This window comes from Nematolebias whitei, chromosome 13 (assembly GCF_014905685.2).
Source record: "Nematolebias whitei isolate Nwh7 chromosome 13, NemWhi1, whole genome shotgun sequence".
Lineage (NCBI taxonomy): Eukaryota > Metazoa > Chordata > Actinopteri > Cyprinodontiformes > Rivulidae > Nematolebias > Nematolebias whitei.
The window spans coordinates 17220021-17231217 of NC_056510.1; the positions used below are offsets into that span (position 1 = coordinate 17220021).

General features: G+C 38.7%; 1 protein-coding gene across 1 annotated transcript in view; it reads right to left on the reverse strand.

Moving 5' to 3' along the window:
* The window catches only part of abca12 (ATP-binding cassette, sub-family A (ABC1), member 12), a gene marked incomplete in the record, with an annotated part of 77400 nt that overhangs the window by 23992 nt on the left and 42211 nt on the right, over positions 1-11197 (reverse strand). Inside the window, 13 exon segments of the mRNA XM_037686141.1 lie at positions 3498-3694; positions 4426-4644; positions 5130-5310; positions 5440-5601; positions 6037-6171; positions 6260-6329; positions 6575-6904; positions 7191-7305; positions 7998-8322; positions 8511-8690; positions 9846-9936; positions 10104-10223; positions 10864-11003. Coding sequence (XP_037542069.1) covers positions 3498-3694; positions 4426-4644; positions 5130-5310; positions 5440-5601; positions 6037-6171; positions 6260-6329; positions 6575-6904; positions 7191-7305; positions 7998-8322; positions 8511-8690; positions 9846-9936; positions 10104-10223; positions 10864-11003 — 2265 coding nt within the window.

Sequence of the window (11197 nt, forward strand, 5' to 3'; positions counted from 1 at the left end):
AATACAGAGGCATGGGGTAATTCAGTGAAACATTGACATGTTAATTGGTAAAGATGCCTAAATAAAATTTTTTTAAAAAAAATCAGCAATTTAATACTTTTTTAAAACAAAGACACAAGACCATCAGGTCTTGTGCATATAAATGAATTAAAAAGCTGCTTTATGTGTAGTAAACGATGTAAGATGTTTGTCATTAAATACAGTTCCTTGGCTTGAAAACCCCACTATAATATCTGAAATGGCTACAACAATTCCATGCTACATTTATGTGACACTGAAAAGTCATGCTGACATTACAGCTCCTTCCAACTTGTGGATTTGTTTCATTTGTGTATTTTCTTATTTTAAATACAACTTAGTTTCACTGAGACACAATTGTCTCATTTGAAAAGGGGCACTATTTTGTACAAATAAACAAACGATCAATGAAGGACATCAGTATAAAAGATACATATGAATAGAGCCATTTCAATTTTTTAAATATAAGCTACACTGATGGAAACAGCAATTGAAAGACTCTTTGAAAACAGGAGCAAGTTTTTGTGGATGTAATCTCCAGTTCTTACTTGTGGAACACTGTAGGTAATAACAGCCTGAACGTGCAAGCTCAGATGGTGATAAACTGGGACGATTCTAGAATCTGCCCCTTAGGGGTGCTTAGCCCCCAGTGTTGAATGTGGCTCTTGGATTGAACCATGCGGAGGCCATTGGCATCAGAAGCATTTGTAATGTAACATCCAAGTACTTATAACTGGAGACCACTTCCACTGCAGGGGTGTTCGCTCCTTCTGAAATCCACAATCATCTCCTTTGTCTTCTTCACATTAATGTGGAGGTTGTTCTTCCTGCACCAGCTCTCCAGGTGTTCCACCTCCTGCCTGTAGCCAGACTCATCATTGTTTGTGATGCATCCAACCACTGCTGTATCACCTGCAAACTTTACAATATGACGGTTTGGATGGGTAGGTGCACAGTCATATGTGAGCAGATTGAACAGGAGGGGACTCAACACACAGCCCTGAGGGGAGTCAGTGTTGAGGGTTATGGTGGAGGAGAAGAAGATGCAAAATCCTAATGATGGTTTATTTTATTTTAGGGGTGCTGAGTTAAAATTTAGGGGTGCTTCAGCACCCCCCAAAAGAAGCTAAAATAGCCCCTGGTGATAAATATGACAAATATGATGGAATATGATGGAACCAGACAGGTAGAAGACAATAACAGATTTGTAAATAAATGTGTACCCAATATAAAAGTATGTGGATGTGTGAAGCTGCTCATTTAACCAGAGTGTATGAAGTACAGAGATGTGGGAGAGTTTTACTGCCTGTGGTGAATCTCAAAGCTCTGTGGGAGACAGCGTCCAGTAGGCGTAAAGAGCAGGCAGAGGCATTCATTTACACAATATCTCCATAGTCTATGAGAGTCAAGCTGGTGGCAGAAACCTGCTGTTTTCAGGCACAAATCAGATGAAAAGTACCAAGCTTTTAAATTGAGCTTCTTCAGCAGAATGTTAATATGGCACTTGAAACTTAAGTATTTATTGATTGTTATTCCAGGATATTTATTTGATGTGACATGGGCAATGCATAACTACTGTGTGGTGGCAATAGTAGGAAGGGAAGATGGCACTTTTTTTCTCCACAACTTTGTAATTGCGTAGTATTTTTAGTGATTAAAGCCGTGAGCAGAAATAAATCCCACCAGTCTGCTCCAAATTACTGCTCCTCCTTGTAAAAAATATATCTTACATGAGAAAAAAAATAAAATAAAATAAAAAGGATTATTTGTGTCATTTGTCATTTTGTGTCAAACAAAGCAGGTTCACAAGCCTGATCCCTGTGACCCACTGTCTTTAATGTTTCAGATGTTTCCCTGCTTCAACACACCTGACTGAAATAAATTAATCATTAGCAGGCTTCTGCTAAACTTGATGGCATTCTGAGACGGTACCGTATTTTCTGGCGTATAAGTCACAGGTTTTTTTGCATAGATTTGTCTGTCCTGCGACTTATACGCCGAAGCAACTTATATACTTTTTTTTCCCATATTCATTACGCAATTTTTGATCGATGCTTAAAATTTCAAAGAACTGCAACAGCGTGTGCGCTTGCTTCACTCAGCTGGTGCAGATGGAGGAACACTATGCTTTTTTTTACTGATGCGACTTATACTCTGGAGCAACTTATACGCCAGAAAATACGGTAATTACATTTTTTTTATTTTTTTTTATTTTTTTTTATCAGGTGTGGCGAAGCAGGAAAACAGCTAAAACATGCAGGGCAGTGGGCCACAAGGACCAGGGTTGGGGATCTCTGAATTAAAGTAACAATCTGGAATGTGGTGTTATTAATTGGACACAGTTTTAACGAGAATATTCTGTGCTGCAGTGGTTTTAGACCTTTGTGTTTATCAGATTTACTCTGAATTATGACGGTACACTTATATTAGCTTAAATTATCTGCCTTCTAACAACCACTACACAAGACTTCAAAACATAAATATAAAATATAAATCCATAAAACATGAAATGAGAGTCAAAGATGAATGAGTCAAATCTAATCCCATAACAACATAAAACACTGTGATAACAGATGGCAGACTATAAAGTTAGGTAATTACAGGGCTTTAAAAGCAATTGGCTGATGATTAAACTGGACAGCAAAACAAATATGTAGCCAAAGCAAGTCAGCAATGACAGATTCTCTTTTCTGAATTGTATCTTTGTCAGATTTCAAGAAACAAGAAATAAGGTTGTAGATAAGCAACTACCAAAAACCGACTAAAAGCCTAAAAATGTACAGAAAATACCAACGAATAAATAACATAAGTTAATCAGGTCCACTTATATATACAGTTATGCAATATGGTACACTCTAAATAAAACTGTTGATTTTTCACATCATTAAAGCCATATAATTAAATTTAGTGTCTGAATTTGATTACAGTTGTTAATATGAATGTGTTTAGATTGGAAAGCAGTTATAGAGATTTGACCAGCATGGAACGAGGAAATGAGTGAGGAAATAACATTTGTATTTGTTGTCATTCAGAAGAAAGTGCAAATGGGCTTTGGGTAAACAAATAAAAGTTTTGTTTGCTCTTTTTTACAGCGAATGAGTTGTATGGTATGATTGTATGAAAGGTTGTAATATTTTTAGCAGCTGAACCAACTGCAAACTATGGTGTTGGGGAAACAGTGATTTGGGAATGATTGGCTGAGCAGGTTGCGAATTTACTCTGTATCAAATACCAAAGAATTCAAAAATCATAGGATCAGATATATCTGAAAGCTTATACTAAAGTGAAATTGAACTCTAACTCCTTCAAGAAATCAGCTGACAAGAAGAAAATGCATCAAAGTTTTAATTTTTAGTGAAACGTTATCCAGCGTTTTGTGTTATTTTACTCCTAAGCCATCAGTAGTGTTTAATTGAAATACAAGCTTTGCTAAATGGTTCATAAAATCCAGTGAGTGTAAGCACTTTTTAAATTCTTACTTTTCTTATGTTGGATAACGATGTCCCAGATGCTGCGCCTGGAGCACGGATCCACCCCTGTGGTGGGTTCATCCAAAACCACCAAGCGTGAGCCTCCTATGAAGGCGATGGAGACTGACAGTTTGCGCCTCATGCCCCCCGACAAGGTGCCGACCCGCTTGTGTCTGTGAGCGTACATGCCCGTCTCCTCTAAGATCCTGGCAGGGGAGTCAAAGAAAAGCATTTAGCATGGAGCTGGTGTGAACAATTTTTTCTCTGCATTACAACCGCGCCGCTGAGCTGTATTTCGATCAGTTCCATTAGTTGCCCAGCGAGGGTTTTTGAATGCCACATGAGAGGAACAACTTCCCGCCTTCAGGTTCAGGCTTATTACTGCTCCTCCTGTAAAGTGGAAACCCTCCAGGAAGACTCTCATGATGCAATGCAGCTTAAGATGCAACCGAACGAAAAACTGATTTTCCTTTTAAACATATACAAGCAGCTGCAAAGGGTCTAAAACAAGAATAATAGAATTCGCTATGAAAAACGTGAAAATCCACAAGAAAAATCATCATGCAATCATGTCGGTGAAAGTAAAGGATGTATTTTACAGCTGAAGTGAGAGGAATAACATTTTGTTTGACATTCTGACAAATCACCATGGTTATAGAGATGAAATATGGTTCACTAAAACCTCTGAAATATTGATACTTTTTTTGTTTTTTTGTTGAGCACTGACACCTGTAACTAAAGTCACTCATTTTATTCACAGACCATGACAGAAGCTAATCAGTTGAACAAAATCTCTGAAAAGAGCAGACTGTGCAATAATCTTTTATGACAATTGAAGTGTTGCCAGTATGTCATGCATAAACTCTGGCATAATCTTGAAGACATTTTCTTTGATTAAACACATCACTCTCCCTGCTCGGGTTGATTCGTAACTCACATGCGGACTTGTTCATGCAGCTCTCCGCGAGACCAGAGTGGGGCTTTGATTTGGCCGTACAGCAGCAAGTGCTCCTTGGCGGTCATGTGGTCGAAGAGGACGTCATATTGCATGCAGACGCCCAGTTCTTTGCGTACTTTGTCAGGGTTTGCCTGCATATCTTTGCCATACACCTCTATGGATCCGGATGATGGGGCATAAAGACCAGTCAGGAGAGACCTACAGACATGTTTCAATTTGAATATTCATCAAAGATAAAGTCAAGATGTCAGAAAAAGGCATTTTCATTGACTTCTTCTTTCTTCTACTTTTCTCAAATGATCACTCATTCCAACCCAGCAATTCAATTTAGTTTAAAAAAAGTTTTTTTTTTGTATTACTTATATCTGAGTTTGCTGCTGCTCTCATTACATGTTCCCCTGGTTAAGCGCGTCAGCAAAATGAGTCACATTTAAAATGTAAATGTAAGTGCTCCTGTTGATGAAGACCCATCAGACTAATCTCCATCACGGTGCATTTTCTGTGCCAAATTTGAACAAAACAATCTCCCTGTCAGCACCAGACTGCTGAAATGATTAAAGGGATGCACAAATCTAATCTTTAAAAAGCTTGCATATAGCATTCAAGGGTTGTGGCGTGTTTATCTTGGGATTGAGACTTGCTAATATTTCTTAAAAGATAAAAGAAAATGTTGCAGAACGTACATGGTGGTGGTCTTGCCGGCTCCGTTGTGGCCAAGCAGTGAGGTGACATGGCCCTCGTAGAAGGACATGTTCAGGTTTTGAATGGCTGCTTTTTCACCGTACATCTTAGTGAGACCATGGAGTGCAACACCCACAGGAAGTCTTGAAAAATCTTCACCCTGGTAGGACAGTGTGCCCTTGTCTAATAAAAACAATGAGATGGAGGATAATTATAAACCTAACTAAATAAGACAAAAAAAAACCACGAAATACAAACACAGAGATGCCACAAGAGAGTTACAAACCACTTATTCTTGTATATATTGTGTACCTTTTCCTTTGCCTTCAGAGAAGACAGGCTGGTTGTTCTGCATGATGTTGGAAAAGAAGAGTCCTTTGCCTCCGTTTTGCTCTGAACCACTGCTACTGCAGAGGTCGGTCCAGAAGGAGAGCTTGAAGGGGAAATACCACGGTGCAGGGATGCCATATTTTCCTGATGGGTTTAAAAAAGTTATAAAATTTCACATTAACATTATGCAAAAACCCTATTTGGTCATGACCAAGCAAACCTAAACAAGGCATATGCTTTCAACTGAATATGGCACATTATATGCCCAAAAACAAATTATTATGCAGCAATCTATAGCAATCGCTCAGACAAGCAAAGACCTGCATAACCTTTGACCTCGACCTTAGAGCTGGGGTGATGAAAAGATTATGTGACACTACGTCTAGTGACGATAACGTTTCATTAAATTATCTTGAGATCAAAAGTTATGAACGGGACAAGAGAAAATTTATGGATGGAGACTATACAATAATATGTCCAGCTTTCGACAGGCGTATAAAATTTTAAACATTTAGAAGCAATGCAACGAGAAAAAAGAACCACGGACTAATTCCATGAACATGGCAATTGATGGTTTACCTGGGAAAACCATGCGGATGTAAGCCCCAATGATGAAGTACAGGATGGAATCGATGAGTGTGAGCCAGCACAGCCAGCCAAAGGAGGCAGTGTCACCAGCGATGGGAGAGATGTACGAGTTGCTCCAATGAATTCCTAAGAATTAAAAAAGGAGAACGTTTCATTTAGCCACATTACGCAGCAGAGAGCTCCTTGTGGTATTCAGATGACCGCATGCTCGTACCTTCTCCCTGAGTCTCATAGCGAGTAACATACTGGCAGGCGTAGCTGAAACAGGTTGGTGAAAACAGACCCTGCGGGAAAAAAATCAGGAACATTTTAGACTAGACTTAACACTAAATGCAACAAACGCTATGAGAGTATGTTCCGTATACAAGTTGGCCACAAGAAGAAGTGTCAAGCTTGCCTTTTTATTTTGTGTCACTTCAGAGCAATTTTCCAGCGCAAATTACATTATTTGGTATTTAATTGATTCTGCAGAGTGCATGCTTGTTTAATATACATGACTAATGGTGAAGCAGGCTCAGAGCACACTCACCAGAAGGCTCTTCAGGGAAAAGGTTAAATTGCTTTCCAGAGCCATAACAATGATGAAGGGGAAGAAGCAGAGGACGTAGAGGAGGCTTCCACTCAAACCAGCGATGTAGGTCTTATCAAAGAAGGAGCTGACCAGGTAACTGAAGGCCAGGATGCTCAGACCGTAGTTGCAAAGGAACAGGAAGAGAAGGAAGCCGTCGCTTTTTGGAAGGATGTTCCCATATTTGAGAACCATTGTGAGGATGAAGATGCTCACTAACAGATAGGCAGCACACTCCAGGAACCAGGCGAAGAAATGACTGAGAGGGCTGACTCCCATCATTTTCATGTACTAAAAGGGGAAAGAAGGGGATAAATTAAACAGACAACACTTGAGCTATTTAGCCAGAAGTGTCTGCAAATGTGTACAGCACTGAGAAGAATAAGAGAAGTTAACATTTTTGGCTTTTACGTATCCAGAGTCAAAGATTCTACATATCACATCATCAACAGTTTAATACAAAACCATTTATATTCATCAGTCACTGTATTACATTTAAAAACTAAAATGTAAAAAAAAAAGACAATGCAAATGTCAAAATGTAATGGCACTTGTTTTCAAGTTGAGAAAACATTACCTCATGCAGCCTCAGCTCTCGCTCATGAACCAGTTTTTTTACAAAATCTGCCACGAACAACACCCATGGTATCATCAACATGAGAGGGAAGACAAAAGACATGGCCTGCAGGAACCTGAGGAATGCAGAAATGCCAGATGTCAATCAAACTCCTTGCCGCATATTAATTATTGTATTATTTACAAAAATAAACCCATGTGGATTTATTTTTTGTACTTCTACAAATGATACCAGCAACCTAGCGCTTGATGCGTGTATTGATTTTTTCACAAAGATTGTGACAGAATTTGTTCTGTTTATTAATAAATTGGAATAAAGCAAAGACCAGCTAGAGACAAAGGCCCTGTTTGTGATTCAAAGATGAAAAAGCAGCACTTGGTGGCATGCAAGCACAAACATCAAGTTCAAGAATGATTTATTTAAAACAATGTTGCATGTCAATGAAAATGTTAATGTCAAACTCATGTTAGATTGGAAATAGAAGAGTGATGTACTTCCCTGATGTTTTTTTTTTATCCTGAGAGATATTTGAGTGTGTAATCAGTTTGTGTATGGTTTTCAAAAATGAATGCGCAATTAAAGTGAAAATTCATGCACATAGTGCATAGCTAATTACAATGTGACAGGTTCTTGTGAATGACTACTTATTGCCATTCCCAAGTGACAAATGAATAATGAAGGAGCCTACATTATTCCACATCAATGCCAGTTTCCCTTCAGAGACAACGTGTATCCTTTCATGTTTCTTTGCATGCATGCATTCACGGATTGACTGTGTGTGTGCATCCTTGAATTTGAGAAACTCACTCGTCTCGCAGAAAGCACGGATAAGCAAAGGGCTGCATCTGCACAGCCACGTCTGTGACTTTCTGCCCGATCTGGGTTTCAATGATCGCCCGATCGATGTTCTCCTGCAGGTAGATGAATCCCCGGTTGTAGCGCATCGTCTGACTGGCCGAGATGTGTGTATCCTTTATGAAGTAAGAGCTTCGCACTCTGTCTGTTCTCATGACGTTGTCCATGTGCATGCGGATGGTGTAGCTGACTTTGGGAGGCAGAGATGCTGAGGAGGATGGAGAGGACCGGGCCTCACGCCTCCTTGATGAATCTTCAGAAAGCTTGAAAATGACACCTTAAGAACACAATAAATACAGATTTTATTCATAACCCTTTATATCTGTTGCTCTTGACACAGTATTTATACAGTTTATCTGTGGTCACTGTAATTTACAAGGTGGATTAAGATAACACACAGTTGATACAGCTGTTGGTCCAGACATTATCTGTGGGATTGATGGAGTTTGCCTCGTATTTACTCACTCGCATAGAGTTCACGGTTTTTGGCAAGCTCCTGAGCCGCACGGTCGATCTCCTCGATGGAGTTGTAGCCACGGTAACGGTCGAACTTGATACAAGAGGAGAACTTCATCATCATTGTGGACAGGGCGCTGATCTGATCAAGAATCTGTTTGTTCTGTTCCAGCATCAGTGTCACGTTAGCTGTGAAAGGAAACGCGTTTACAAAGTCAGCTAACGGGGAAAAAACTACCGTACCCACTGCTGTACAAAGATGACACTCTCAGTCGAGCCAAAGGATTTGAAAGTATTTTTTCAAGTGAATAATAGTAAAAATAACTGGAAAACATTAGATTATTGTTCATGAATCAGTTGTCTTAACTTTGAAACAAACAAATAAAGCTTCAAAATGACATTCTAATAAACTTTGTAAAATCTGAATGTTTAAATAATTGTACTTTTTTCACATTTTTTATATAAGGATAAAGAACTTTATGAATGCTACGATTGTTTTTCCCCCATTAAACAAATTGTATCTTCCATAACATTCCAGCAGGGTATTTTTGTTGATCTGTACCCTGAAATGATCTAAGTATTACATCAGTAATGACAGCAGGCCTCTGAATCCAGTACAGATTCAGGTGTAGGCCCAGTTCTGTGTTCAAAGAAGAGTCCCTCTGATTTAAATCTAACCAGAACCTTTTTAAAACTACTTCAGTAATAACTTGGTGAGGGTGCTCACACCTTAGTAGTTGAGCTGGTTTATTCAAGCCGCATAGGACTAAAATATTTTTTTCTCGCATTTTTTCCCCATTTTCACCATATATAATGAAACTGCTGTATAATTATGCCCACCCTGATATTAGATGTAAATCACTGCCGCCACATCATCCCACATACTATAAAAATATGTCATCTGAAAATGATTGAATCTAATAGGCACTTGTGTTTATGCTGGCTAGGGTTGGAAAATGTGCAGAGAAATGTAAAAAAAAAAAAAAACTGTTTAATTAGTGTAGACATTTATTGACCTCAGTGTGCTTCTTTTGATGTAAAATATAAAGAGAAATGTGTTTAATTGTCATTCTTTTATGTGTTAAATGGGATGGATGTAAGGTCTAAAAAAGTTTCACGTTCAAAAATCTGTGTGCCAAAGTTGAACCGTGTGTGAGAAAACAATAATCAAGTCTGCTCTTACAAAAGAAAAAGCCCCAGAAAATATCAAGTACCATGTGTTTTGCAATCAAAGTCTAAAAAGCTGTCCTATTTTCAGACATTAAAGACATTTTAGAATCAAAAAGAGTAAATATAAATATGGTATGTGCTGCTTACAAAAGTAAGTCTTAAATTTTTACTCACAGAAACTGTTAAACATCTTCTTTATATTGTCCACATTTATGTTTGTCTGCATCTCAATGAAATTCTTCACAAAGGCGTTGTTGAGAGAGTTCTGGCAGAAGGATGGAGAAAAGATAGAGAGAGGAGAGAAAACTATGAGCATCATCAAGATTCAGCTGCCGAATCTCGTCGAAAACCACTGCAAGGTTTATCTTGAGATTTTCAGATGACAGCGGGGCATAATCAGATATAAAGAAGAGCACGTCTGAGTCTTCATACCTGCAGCATTGGCAAAGTGTTGCTGAGTATTTCGGCTGACTTCATGATGTAATTTGAAGATTTGATCCAGTCCTCAGAATATTTCTTCAGATCTGCAAACTCTTGCAAAGTGGCATTGGCCTGGGCAAAGTCAAGACAAGGACGCAAAAGTGTGAAAATGGTTTTGTGTCAGAAAAAGAAAAAAAAAAAATCACGCCTTCATTTTTTTTTTTTTTTTTTTTTTGTGCATCGTGGTTTGAGTCTTTGAAGACTGCACCGAACTGAAAACAGTCTCGCTCAAAATAGAACCAGAAACATGTGGTGCATACAAACGCATGCACACCTCGTGCAACTTGGAAGTTCTTGTGTTGCCAACGGGGTGTGTAAGGACAAAAAAGTTAATATGACCTAAACATTCTAATAGGAGCCGTAGAAAAAAGACGATGAAGGATATTTAACAATTAGAACAATGACTTTGGAGGAGCTAGGGAATCACTGAGCCCTAGTTAAGATATTTAAGCTGAAATGGCAATGAAAAGCAGGGATGCCTACACAAAATGTAAAAATCAGCTGTTTTGTTGCAAACTGCAGGCAGGTAAGTAAATAATTTAACCACCCCAGTCAACAAACCAACACATTATTGTCAGTCAGCAGCAAGAAGAAGAAGAAATGCTATTTTAGTCTACTATTAAATCATTAAATAAGGGTGATCAATGGGAATGTTCATGGAGCGAAGTCTAGAGGAGGTAATGTGTTTGTTCGTGTTGTGCGAGTTTGAAACCTTCTGCATGATGTCCCTGGTGACGGGCGTGTCAGGTGTGAAGAGGATCTGTCCCATCAGCATGGGTTTGAGGAAGGCCCAGGCGATGGCTCCTCCTGTGGTGTTGACCATGTCCAGGTACATGTTCATACAGAAGGGGGCTGCACAAGGACACATACAAACGTGTTAGAAGTTTTCACGAAGGAAAGTTGTTCAGAGAAAAGTTGCTGTCTTAAAGTAGATATTTTTTAATCACATCTACAAGCGGTGACAATAAAAATTACTGAAAAAAGTCTCCAAAATAAATATGTATGAAACACATTTTTTTTGCACAGATTACAGTTTTAGCTTCCAG